The 12,955-nt window shown below is 46.4% G+C and overlaps 1 protein-coding gene across 3 annotated transcripts in view; it reads right to left on the bottom strand.

Annotated features, from left to right (window-relative positions):
* Fbxl2 (F-box and leucine rich repeat protein 2) overlaps nt 1-12,955 on the bottom strand; it is a 70,993-nt gene that overhangs the window by 6,864 nt on the left and 51,174 nt on the right. For 2 of the 3 annotated variants that reach the window (XR_011368697.1, XM_070006503.1), the window contains exons 5-13: nt 10,395-10,489; nt 6,866-6,934; nt 6,670-6,765; nt 6,325-6,451; nt 6,129-6,203; nt 5,169-5,299; nt 2,734-2,794; nt 2,296-2,340; nt 1,783-1,839 (exon numbers count right to left, since the gene is read on the bottom strand). Coding sequence is in view for 2 of the 3 variants with exons in the window: in XM_070006503.1 (XP_069862604.1) it covers nt 1,783-1,839; nt 2,296-2,340; nt 2,734-2,794; nt 5,169-5,299; nt 6,129-6,203; nt 6,325-6,451; nt 6,670-6,765; nt 6,866-6,934; nt 10,395-10,489 (756 nt within the window). In the remaining variant the exon portion in view is untranslated. Of the gene's footprint in view, nt 1-1,782; nt 1,840-2,295; nt 2,341-2,733; nt 2,795-5,168; nt 5,300-6,128; nt 6,204-6,324; nt 6,452-6,669; nt 6,785-6,865; nt 6,935-10,394; nt 10,490-12,955 lie in introns of those variants that run through there. The other variant, XM_070006504.1, reaches the window with a different exon arrangement.

Genomic DNA, 12,955 nt, shown 5'->3' with positions numbered 1-12,955 from the left:
TACAGATGGGGCCTTATGTTTATATCTGGAAATCTTCCTGATTTCTGACTTCTGGTAGCTAGGATAACAGGCATGTGCCACCAGCACTCAGCTTATTGCTTAAGACAATGCCTCACTCTATTTCAGGTGGGGCTGAAACTCTCTACCCTGCCTCTACCACCCCGGCGCTAGGATTACAGGTGTGCACTACCACACCTAGGGGATTTAAGAGTTTCTATTATAACCTATTTTTTACTCTTAAGTCCTGTTTCTCAAAGTAGTTTATATAAAAATAGGGGACAAAAGGGGAAGGATTTTCAGTCCCCAGGGTCTGTCTGCACACTCTGACAGAAGAAGGTGGGCCCTAGCTCATGAGGAAGAAGGAAGGAAGGAAGTAGTTGAGATGCCTGCTGTGAGGAGATCTTGTGGAGGTGCTGAGCCCAGACTGTCTCTGGATGGAATAGAGATAGGCCATGGCGGAGAAGTGGTAGGAGGTTAGAGCTGGAAGTAAAGCACAGGACTCCAAAACCTCCATCTCTGAGAGACTAAAGGTGAGTTTCAGTTCAACCAATCCCGAAACCAGACCCAAACCAACTGGGACAAAAATATCATTAGAACTACACAATTCTGTGCAATACATAGAGGGAAACAATTTACTCAGAGACCCTGGATGAAGTATGCATTCTGACCCAAAACTGAAATGGTCTCAGATCTATGCAGAGCCTAGCCGCATTGAGCCTGATGGAAAAGAGGGGATGCAGAAAGAAGGAAAAGTGATGGGGAAACAGTTGACTTCCCATCTCAACAAATAGAAGCTGGGTGTGATCAGACCCTTCTATAATCCAAGCTATGCTAGAGGCACAGGTAGAAGAATCATGGCCCAAAGTCAATCCTGGACAAAAATGAGACCCTGAAAACAAAAAGAAGAAAGGAAGGCATAGTTCAAGTAGTAAAGAACAAGGCCCTGAGTTCAAATCCCAGTACTACTCAAAAAAAGACTAAGTGAGGCATTAATGTTACAGAATCCTAGTCTCTGAGAACAAGTTTCAAAGACAACAGAGGAGAAAGCTGGCTGAAGCTACTGTGGAGCATCATACAGCTAGAAGACAGGCCAGAAATCTGGACTCTGAGCAGCTAACTACTTTGAGCCTGAATTTCTTCACTCATGAGGCTGCAAACAGTGCCCATGCCACAGGGTTGTGGCAGGATGGCATGGAATTGCTTCCCACACATAGGCTGCTCCCGTGGAAGGTGCATGAGTGCCGGCGGTGCTGCGGCAACTGTCCAGGTACATTCCTCCTTGCCCTCCAAACACCTGAGCACAAGACGTGCTCACAGGCCAGTCTTCGGTCTTGGATTCTTTTTTTGGGGGGGTCCGGTCGTGGGGCCTGAACTCTGGGCCTGGGCGCTGTCCCTCAGCTCTTCAGCTCAGGGCTAGCGCTCTACCACTTGAGCCACAGCGCCACTTCCGACTTTTTTCTTTTTGCTTATGTGGTGCTGAGGAATCGAACCCAGGGCCTCTGGCATGCAAGGCAAGTGCTCTACCACTGAGCTACCTTCCCAGCCCCCGGTCTTGGATTCTAACACGTAAACTCCCTAACTGCCTGACGAGAGGAATATGAACTTGCCGGAAGGGATCGGCGCACAGTCCCTATTAGGCTCACCTCATACAATGAGAAGAGGAACATTCGGATACCCTCCTCCCTGGACAGCCCACCAAGGTTTTGAAAGTAGCAGAGCTGGCAGTTTTTAAGAAGCTAGACAGGGTGGACATGAGGCGTGTCCCAAGGAGCTCAGACTTACCAAGGCTTGCAGCTTGGGACAGTGAATGGAAAGCTGAATGAGCGTGCTGTCCGTTATCTGGGGAGAAAGACTACATCAGTGTGGCGTCTTTCAGAACTGAACCCCTAACCCTGCTTTCTCCTCCGTACCAGGAGATGGGGGTCAGGGAACATAAAGAGGCAAAAATGTCGCAGACATCCAGCTGGGAGTGCTCTCTGCACCCACCATCTCTCCTCCCGCTCCTCAGGAGGCAGGACTATTCTCTGGTCTTGCCTCTGGGCCCAAGGGGCCCTAGAGGCAGGACACGAAGAGCAAGTGGATGGAGGATTGCCCAGGACTCGCCTCTTGAGTCCCACCAGCTCTGGTTATACAAACTTATTTTTCTCAAGTTCTGTGAGGAATTGGAATAGTCCAGTGTTGGCACATCCCACTGCCCTGGCCCCGCCCCCACTACACTGGGCATGAAGGCAGGGCGGCAGGCGGCAGTTACCCACCCGCCCGCCCACTCCGGCTGGGCTGCTGGAGTCCACTCACCAGGATGCATTCTTCAAGGTCCATCTTCTCTAGCTCGTGGCAATTCTGAAAGAGTGTGAGACCCTGCTGTCTTTGGGACCCTCAGGGCGCTGAGTTTCCCTGCCTTCCCTAGCCATAGAAGCTATTCCAGGCTGGGGGCAGCAGGCAGAGCCTCGCAGCAGCTGCAGGGAGGCTGAGGTGCCGTCCACAGAGGAAAATGCCTGGCAGGCTGTGCTCCAACTGATTCCACCTGACCAAATGACAGTCAGGTCTCTACAGGAGCTCCCTACACTTCTGGCTAACTGGAAAAAATACCAAACATACTCTCACTGTTCTACTCTGCTTTTGTGCTTGTCTTTCTTGAAGCCAGTTTTTTTGTACCCCCCCAAAACCATGCCAAGTGACCTTAAGTTAGGGAGGTGACTTACAGTTTGCTTTTTAAAAAAATCTATGCCTTACCCGAGCTAAAAGTGTAAAGCCTGCGTCAGTCAAATGGGAGCATCGGGCGGCCTCCAAAATTCTGGGGAGGGGCATGCAGGGAGAAAAAAGTACCACGTGGTTAACACAGACACACACACTGCACACTGCAGAATCATGAGTTCACACGGCTCTGGAACTCATAACAATAGCCCCAAAAGGGGCAGATGCTCACACTGACCTACAGAACAGATAGGGTCCTGAGACTTAGGGGAACTGTGACCAATGTCCTGAGGTCTCCCAAATGTCAACAGTAAACCTGGGATCCTCTGCAGGTACTATTTCTGTTTATTTACTAAGTAGCGCCATGTTAGGGAAGCCCTAACATGAGCTCCACCCCCAGCCCTGGATCCACAGTATGTTGAGAGCTCCAGTTACCCGAATTCCTATTTAAGACAATGAAAAATGAGTCCATTCTCAATTGCCTATACTTAGTAGGGATAAATACATGAATGACACTTCTAAATGAAACTGGCCCTCACAGAAGGAATTCTAGCCTGTTCGCTAGTGAGTTGGAGCTTTATTTTGTTGGCAGTACTAGAGTTTGGACTCAAGGCGTTGTACCACTTGTGTGGCTTTCTTGCTTGGCTAGCACTCTACTTCTTGAACCACAACTCTAATCTGTTTTTGCTGGTTAACTGGAGCTGGAACTTCACAGACCTTTCTGACTTCAAATTGCCATCCTTCAGGTCTCAGCCTCCAGAGTATCTAGGATTATGGGTATGAGCCATGAGCACCCAGAGAGTTGGGATGTTTTTGGTTTGGGGTCGGGAGAGGTTTCTGGGATTAAATTGAGGGCCTCATGGGTGCAAAATGCACACTTTTCAACCACTGAGTAACTCCCAGCCTGATTAAGTTTTTTTTGTTGTTGGTGACAGTGGGGGACCTGAACTCTGAGCCTGGGTGAGGTCCCTTAGCTATTCAGCTCAAGACAAGTGCTCTACCACTTGAGCCACAGTGCCACTTCTAGTTTTCTGGTGGTTAATTGAAGATAAAGAGTCTCACAGATGTTCCTGCCTGGGCTGGCTTTGAACCTCGATCCTCAGATCTCAACCTCCTGAGTAGCTAGGATTACAGGTGTGAGCCACCAGCACTTGGCTTCTGATGTTTTAATCGCCCAGAAAATTCTACTAAGCAGAAATGTCAAAATTATCTAGACCTTCTCTAACTCAACAGTAAGAAAATGGGCAAGAACAGAATACATGATTCTCAAAAGCTAAGTGACATGCCAGGCATGGTGGCTCCATGCCTGTAATCCTAGCTACTTGGGAGACTGAGATTGAGGCCAATCCTGGCAAAAAAGTTCACCAGACCCGATCTCAATCAATAATATTGGCCAGAGTGGTCAGGAACATAGCTCAATGTTAGAGCACTTGTAAGTCCAAAATTTGGAGAAGGGAAAGGAGAGAGAAGGGAGAAAGGAGAGGAGAGCAAGAAGAAAGAGGGAAGCGAGAAGAGAAAGGAAGAAAGGAATGGAGGGAGGGATGGAGGGAGGGAAAGGAAGTGAAAAGCCGGGCATGGTGGTGCACACCTGTCATCCCAACAAGAGAGGCATGGGAAGGAGGACAGCAGTCCAGGCCGGCCTTGGCAAAAAGCAGGATTCTCTTGGAAAACCACCAAAAGCAAAGGGGTCTGAGGTATGGCTCAAGCAGTGGCATAGGCTAGCAAGCACAAAGCCTTGAGTTCACACCCCAGTACTGCCAAAAGAAAAAGAGTGATAGAAGCATGAAAATGCATCTGTCTCATTGGTCTATAATTTTTTAAACAAGTTTTTTTTTTCTGTCTCTTGTATAATGGTTCTAGAACCAACTTCTGGAAGTTCAATTTTTCCCTTATTCATCATGAGGCCCAGAACAAAAGGTGTAACTTCCCTCTGAACCTGTTTCTCCTCTACGCTCACAGCAGCACCTGCACAGAGCCATGAAGATTCAAAGGTAGCTCTGCATGCTTTTAATTTCATTACTATCATGAAACTTTTAATATTCACAAAAATCAGAAACCAATGGGTACTTATTTAGAGTAAGCTTCTCCCTGTAGAGGACAGCAATAAGTGAGGAGTGACTGGGGGTCTCCCTCATTCCGTCCACTGGCAAGCAGGTGCAGAGAGATCCTTGGCCATCTGGACAAGGCCACCAGATGTCTCTGATGTGCACAGTGAGGCAGATCAGAGACAAATGCATGATTCCATCAGGAAATGACACTGGAGATTCATTCTTACTAGACATTGCCGCCTGTCCTGAATGCCCCTGGTTGAAGGGTGTTCCTCCCTGTTCACCCTCAAGACCTGACAATGCTAGTACTGCCTCCACACCCCACCTTCCACCTGCTGGCCAGTGTTCCACTTCCTACAAGAAGCTTTCTCAGTCAGCCCAGACAGGCTCTGGGCCCCAGGACAAAAAGCATGGTGGCATACTCACTGCAGTCTTGGGCAGTTCAACCCCAGGGCTGTGAGAGATGCATCGGTGAGGCTGCTGCAGCCCGAGAGGCAGAGGGCCTGCAGCTGGCGGCAGCCCCTGCATATCTGCACCACACCTTCGTCCGTGACGCGCTGGGAAGAGCAGCACAGGAAGGAAAGTGAGGGACACCAGCACTGAAGCAGGAGCAGCAGAAAAACAGGATCCACTGTGGTGCACTGAGCTGGGTGGCTGGCTCCCAGCGCTTTAGCCTAATAACTTCAACAAAACGGGAGAAGCAGAGGGCAAGCAGGTACTTGCATTATCTCTACACTGCTTTCAAATGTTCTAGTACTACCTGTGAAAATTCCACTTCCCCACCTGCAGCCATTAAAAAAAAAATCAAGCAAAGCTCATGATATTTCCTAGTTAGTTGACATTAACATTTGACTGCCTTCCACATTTGGCTGTCTTAGACGTTCATCATAACATCATAGATGTGTTTATAATACTTTCTCAATGATTCAGAGAATAGGAAAATCTAATGTATCACTGAACTGATAAAATCCTTTAAGTTGTAATTTAGCCATGAAGACTCAAAATGCCATCCTTACTGAAATATACTAATTCATGTAGGAATAAACATGCATATCTGAAGTGTACTATAGCCATCTGCCAGTGCTATCCTATATGCAATTCAAGGGTCCAGGCCCATGAAGTGGAGATTTAACCACATCATTTGTTTTATCTGCCACTATCAGGAGTTCACTCACTGAAAGCCAAATGTAAGAACTTTCCTCAAGGTCTGTTCCCTTGAAAACCCAGCAACATGAGCCCTTCTGAGAATGCTACTTTGCCTATATGCTAGTGCCTTTGGTTTTTCAAGTCATTTTCAAAATTTGTTATTTCTTTTTACCCAATGAGAAATTAAAGACATCAACTTATAAGTTAAAAACAGCTCGTGGGCAGGAAGCTGCTACTTACTGAGCAGGACTGCAAGTTCAGGCTCACAAGCTCATGGCAGTAGTTTTGAATGTGCTTCAGAGCTTCATCTTCTAACTGAGTGTACAGAGAAAACAAAAAAGGGATGCGATCCAGGTGAGAGAACAAGCCAGGAACCAAGAAAAGGCGGCAGGCAAGAAACACACCCCCCGGCCAGCCGGCCGCATGGACCCTCTACCTGCGTGCAGCCCCTTAGAAGCAGGGCTTTCAGGCCGCGGCACCCTCGCACCAATGTCTCGATGCCATCCTTCGTAATCTGATCACACCAAGAGAGGTTCAGGTACTCCAGGTTTCGGCAGCCCTCGCTGAGAGAGCAAGGAACAAAAACAGCTCTGTCCAGCCTCTCCTGCAGACAGCTTATTACCAGCTTTGAAGTTAACAAGCGATAAAGGGAGGGGGACAACCCAGGACCTATCCTGGCTGCCTATTTCTTGCTCCAATAGGACCATCAGGAAAGCTTCAGACACACAGAATAGCCTATGCATTGAGTATTTTGCTGGTTGTAGACAACAGGCACTCTTACCTGATGCCCTTTAAGGAGCTGTTTGTAATGGATACGCAGGAGGTCAGATCCAGATGTTTCAGCTTAGAACAGAATCTGCTAAGGCTGTAACATGTGCTGAAACAAAGCAGACACACTAAAGATATTTTCAACCATGTTTCTCTCCTCTTGCTCTCCCCGTGGCCACCAAGTCCCCACAGTGATCCTAATTACTTACCTGTCCGTGATTTTTGTGCACCCATTGAGGTTTAAATGTTCAATGTTTCGGCAGTTCTGGGCAAAGGTCCTAAAAACAAGAAAATGTCTTTTTTTTTTTTTTTTGTCGGCTGTGGGGCTTGAACTCTGGGCCTGGGCGCTGTCCCTCAGCTCTGCAGCTCAAGGCGAGCGCTCTACCACTTGAGCTACAGTGCCACTTCTGGTTTTCTGGTGGTTTATTGGAGATAGGAGTCTCACGGTCTCTCCTGCCCGGGCTGGCTTTGAACCGCGATCCTCAGATCTCAGCCTCCTGAGTAGCTAGGATTACAGGCGTGAGCCACCAGCGCCCGGCTAAGAAAATGTCTTAAAACAGCCTGCAATCTGCTAGGCAGCCATTAGAGGGCACACGTAACCAGAGTTTCTCAAACTTTACTTGATGTGTTCACAACTCAGTTCTACTGGGTGCACATGGATGCAGAGTGGGGCCTGGTGACCTGTAGTTTTTATGAAGCTCTAGAGGGGGTAATGTATCTAATCTGGAAAGTAAAACTGCAGACTCGCCACTAGCCCTCTGTTAGCCACCCCTTGCTCAGTCAGTCATGAGGGATTGGAGGCTTGGCTCCCTGCTCCTTCTTACAGAAAATGGATTTGAAACAAAGCGGGAATTATACCATGTTGTCACTTGGTTACTTTAGGGCCTGTCTGGAGAAACCACCACTGGTCACTGAGAAGGCTCAGGAGTTTTAATATCAAGAACTCCATTTCCTAGCGAGTGATAAGGGGCAAATTTCTCAGTGATCTGTGGATGGTGCCAAGCCAGAAGCAGAAAACTAACTATTCCTGTTGATGGTTTACTTAATGTTTAACATGTTCAACAAAGCCAGCTCAGATCACCTGCATCATCCTGAAATGCAGCTTCAACAATGTCAGGATTCAGTCCTGACACCAAAAAATGCTCCATGAGATTTTTTAAAAAGTGACAAACTGCACTGAAATTCATTAAAAAAAAAAACAAAAAAACTTCTCATCTAACAAGTGATTGAGCATGAATGATGAGCCATGGACTGGAGAAAGTATTTGTGAAGGACCTGTCTGGCAAAGGACTTGTTTTGTTTTTTGTTTTTGTTTTTGTTTTTGGGTCCGGTCGTGGGGCCTGAACTCTGGGCCTGGGCGCTATCCCTCAGCTCTTCAGCTCAAGGCTAGCTTTCTACCACTTGAACCACAGTGCCACTTCCGGCTTTTTTCTTTTTGCTTATATGGTGCTGAAATATTGAACCCAGGGCCTCATGCATGCAAGGCAAGCGCTCTACCACTGAGCCACCTTCCCAGCCCTGGCAAAGGACTTGTATGTAGAACGTACTAAAACAAAAACAAAAACTCTCAAAAGTCAATGAAAAGAATGTAATTAGAAAATGGGGCTGGGAATGTGGCTTAGTGGTAAGAGTGCTTGCCTAGCATGCATGAAGCCCTGGGTTTGATTCCTCAGTACAGAAAAAGCCAGAAGTGGAACTGTGGCTCAAATGGTAAAGTGCTAGCCTTGAGTGAAATAAAGACTGAAAGACAGAGACACAGAGATGGCGGTGGGGGGGGGGGGGGGAAGTAGGGAAGGAAAAAGAAAATGGGCAAATGGACTGGGCTACTGAAGATTGTGTCTATGACACTCTTATCTCCAATTAACCACAAGAAAACTACAAGTGGAGCATTAGCTTTAAGCAAAAAGATCTCAGAGACAGTGCCCAGGCCCTGAGTTCAAGCCCCGTGAAAAAAAAAGAAAAGAAAAAATAAAGAAAAGAGAAGAGAAGAGAAAATAGAGATGAAAAGGAAGGAAGGAAGGAGGGGAAGGAGAGAAAGAAGAAAGAAAAAAGAAAGAAAGAGAGAGAGAGGGAGAGAGAGAGGGAAAAGAAGGGAGGAGAGGAGAAGGGTAGGGAAGGAAGGGAAGGGGAGGGGAGGAGAAGGAGAGAAGAGGGAAGGGGAAGGGAGGGGAGGAGAGGAGAGGAGGCAAATGATCTGAAGACTATATAGAAAAATTCTCAACAGATTAATCACTAGAGAGCTGCAAGTTAAAGTCACAGTGTGTTCCATTGTACACAATCAGAATTAGTTGAACCTTAAAGGACTGAACATTCGAGAGACGGTCAGAATGAGCCAGAATCAAAAGTATCACATAATACTGGTAGAAATTTAAAATGTATGGTCTCTTCAGAAAACAGTTACTTTAAAAAGAAAAGCATGGCAGCATACATCTGTAATTCCAGGACTTGGAGGCTGAGGCAGGAGGATCATACGTTTAAGGCCAGCTTGAGATACAAAGAACCTGTCTCAAGGGGGGAGAAAAGCCTACTCATAAGGCTGAGAACTAAAGATCAAGGTTTAAAGCCAGCCTGGATCAAGAAATCCATAAGACTCTTACTTCCAATTAACTACCAAAAAGCCAGAAATGAAGTTATTGCTCAAGTAGTAGAGCGCCACCACCTTGAGCAAAAAAGCTAAGGGACAGTGCCCAGACTCTGAGTTCAAGTCCTAACAGTAGCACAAAACTAAACATTAAACCTATACCTTCCAAATGGTCTAGACATTACACTGCTAGGGATTCATGAGAAGAAATGAAAAATGATTCACACACAGGCTAGTACCCATTCATAGCCACTCATTTTGTGTGTGTGTGTGTGTGTGTGTGTGACAGCCCAAAACTGGAAAGCATGCAAACATCCATGAACAGATAGTGAGTATGCACAGTGACGAGTTCTTCACTTATGATCATTTAACTTAGTTAAATACATACTTAGGAGAAATCCTACTTGAAGGTTTTTTCCTGGGTTAGTGATATGCACGCAGTCTAAGGCTCTCTGTGACAGCAAGGCAGGGACAGCGGAGATTTTCGTATCATCAGAGAATTCCAGAGTAAACAACTGAAACCCCATTCTAGGGGATGACGCTGCTGAATATTTTGGTTACAGGAATCTTATAAGTTGTATAAGAATCAATACCTTATTTGTATTAAATTATTTCTGATGAGAATCTACTCTGAAGAGTGGTTTGATGACATTGCCAATTAACAATGGCTATCCAGCAGACACAGTTGGGAAGCTACATTGCTTATGATAAAGAAAAAAAGTGTAATAATCCATCATGAATAAGCAAAATTCTAACTATACTAAGGAAATTTTTGACAGAACATTTTTAAGTTAGTATAATTTTATAAGCAGCAAGGGAGCTGGAAAGGAAAGCACAGCAGAAGAGAGGACTGTACTAAGACAGCAGGCCTACCCCCAGGCATTTCCTGGGACCCCTGCAGCATGTCAGTCAAGCACTGCAATGGGTCCCTGATACTCAGAGCAGACTGACACTCAGCTGAGTGAAGCAACTGACCTAAGACCACATCCCTAACAACACTGGACTCATCTGTTATTCCAAAGTCGTGGTCCTCTCATTCTGTAAATCCACAGAAAGAACTCCACATAAAAAAGCATGCAACATGCGTGGTTTATTTTGGCTGAGAAAAACGCCAGCTACAAGCCGCCCTGCCAGTGTTCCCTGTGCATGTGACTCACTTCAAGGAGGCGTCCCCAACACCAATGCAGCCTCGCAGGCTGAGCTTCCTCAGGAATCCGCCACATCGCTTCGAGATGTTTTCCACCACGCGACCCTTAAGGACAAAATTGGGGAAAGGTGTCACTTTTTCAGGCTGTATGTCTACTAGCAAAATGACCTGAAATATTCCGACACGACTTTGGTGCCCTCCTCCCACACGTGTCCACGGCTAGTGCACAAAGGGGATGAAGCATGGAAGGCCTTCAGTTAAAGCCCTGAGTGTCCTCTGGAAAGGCTGCACACTGCTTTTGACACCCAGGTACTACATCAGGCCAAAGGCTTTGAAGGTCAGTGGTAAGACACTGTCACAGAGCACAGCAGTGCTACTTAAAAAGTTATCCCACTTTGCTAAACATTACTCCTCCTAAAGCTGTGGAGACGTACTGTAAAAGCCCCCTTTGCCATCCTCCTTAGCAGTTCCCCATTGAGACAGCTTCCCTCTGAAAAGGCTCTACCAACCACTGGCACAGAGATGACAGGAGACACCGTGCTAACGCTTGCCGTTCCTGTGGCCCACACTACACAACAGCAGGAAAGAAGACTGTCCAGAGACCAGTGTGTACTTTTATAATCACAACCCTGTGACTAGACAGAAGCCACTACAACCATCTAGTGCCAGAAGGGGAGCAGTAGCCCCGACCCTTCAGAACTAAGGGCAGGATCTCTCCCCCAAGAAAGAACTATGGCTAACTGAGAATGTCTTAGGCAAAGGGAATAGAGATCAGTCATAAACAACAGCTCTGACCCCTACCTCCTCAACAGAGGAGGGGTCATTAAAGCCAGGTGCTTGCAGCTCACACCTGTAATCCCAAGTACTCAGGAGGCTGAGATCTGAGGATCATGGTTCAAAGTCAGCCTAGGCAGGAAAGTCCATGACACTCTTACCTCCAAATAACCAAAAAGCTGGAAGTGGAGCTGTGGCTCAAGTGGTAGAACACTAGCCTTGAGCAAAAAAAAAAAAATGAAGGACAGTGCATAACCCCTGAATTCAAGGCCCAGGACCCACTAAAGAAAATTGGGGAGCATTTTAGCAGGGGCCATGGTATGTGAAGTAGAGACAGAAGGCTTTATCTGAGTTTGAGGCCAGGCTGGACTAGCAAGATCCTGTCCCAAATGGCATTTTGCTTTGGAATATTATTCCTACTTTAAGACAGCAACACTGTGTGGGGCCTGGAATCTCTCTGTATATCTCCCCCTTCCCACCTACAATGCCAGACCATTTCTAAAACCTATAGGGTCTCCCTGAGAGGGGAGCATGGGTCTTCCATGCTTGCAGGAAACACAGAGCAGCTGTGGAAGGTACATGAAGCCATATTCTGGAAAAAGGCTGGGTGTGCTGAACACACACTGATGCCAGTGAAGTTGGCTAGTAAGAAATGCATACATTCTTAACTGGGAAGAGACAAGAAGAGAAAGGCCCACATAGTCCAGGACTAAATATGCTTATGAAGACAATAAAATGAGGTGATGTTCCTTTCAAAAAGAAAAACAACATTGTACGGTAAGAGCTCATATACTGCTACCTGGCTAGTGTCCCAATTAAGCTCAAAATTCAAACTTTGACATACTTTCTAGTCATTTATTGTATTTGCTTTAGGACTATTTGAATTCATTTTTCTGTAAGCGTATGCCAGTACTAGGGCCAGAACATAGGGCCTGGGTGCTGTCACTTAACTTTTTTGCTTAAGGCTGGCACTTCTAGCTCTACGTCTAGCTTTGTAGTTGTTAGTTGGAGGTGAAGAATCTCACAAAGGGCTGGGAAGGTGGCTCAGTGGTAGAGCACTTGCCTTGCATGCTCGAGGCCCTGGGTTCGATTCCTCAGCACCACATAAGAAAAAAGCCAGAAGTGGTGCTGTGGCTTAAGTGGTAGAACGCTAGCCTTGAGCTGAAGAGCTGACGGACAGTGCCCAGGCCCAGAGATCAGGCCCCACGACCGGACCAAAAAAAAAAAGAAGAATCTCACAAAATTTCCTGCCTGGGTTGGCTCTGAATCAAGTTCTACAGATCTCAGCCACCTGAGTAGCTAGAATTATAGGCGTGAGCCATCAGCACCTGGCTGAATTCTTTTTTTTTTTTTGGTGGGTCATGGGGGCTTCAACTCTGGGCCTGGGTGGGTCCCTCAGCTCTTCAGCTCAAAGAGAGCACTATACCACTTGAGCAACAGCACCACTTCCAGTTTTCTGGTGGGTTATTGGAGATAAGAGTCTCACAGACTTTCCTGCCCAGGCTGGCTTTGAACTGTGATCCTCAGATCTCACCCTCCTGCACAGCTATAATTACAGGTGTGAGCCACCGGTGCCCAGTTGAATTCATTATTTTTAAGCAAAATTAAAGAATCTAAAATAATTACCACTATGGCGGAAAGAAATCTGACTTGGAAATCTAGTACTTAAATACCTAATAAATTAAAAAATCTTTACATAAATGTCAACAAATGAACGCCTAGCATATTTTCCCCATTTCAAGGTAGTTACATTTATGTATACTTGCTATTCCTTTTTCTTTGGCATAAAGGTTCTTG

Source organism: Dipodomys merriami, unplaced genomic scaffold (genome assembly GCF_024711535.1).
Source record: "Dipodomys merriami isolate MVZ:Mamm:240054 unplaced genomic scaffold, mDipMer1.0.p SCAF_7, whole genome shotgun sequence".
Classification (NCBI taxonomy): domain Eukaryota; kingdom Metazoa; phylum Chordata; class Mammalia; order Rodentia; family Heteromyidae; genus Dipodomys; species Dipodomys merriami.
Note: the sequence above shows the minus strand (reverse complement) of the source record. Positions and strands in the feature narration are given on the sequence as shown.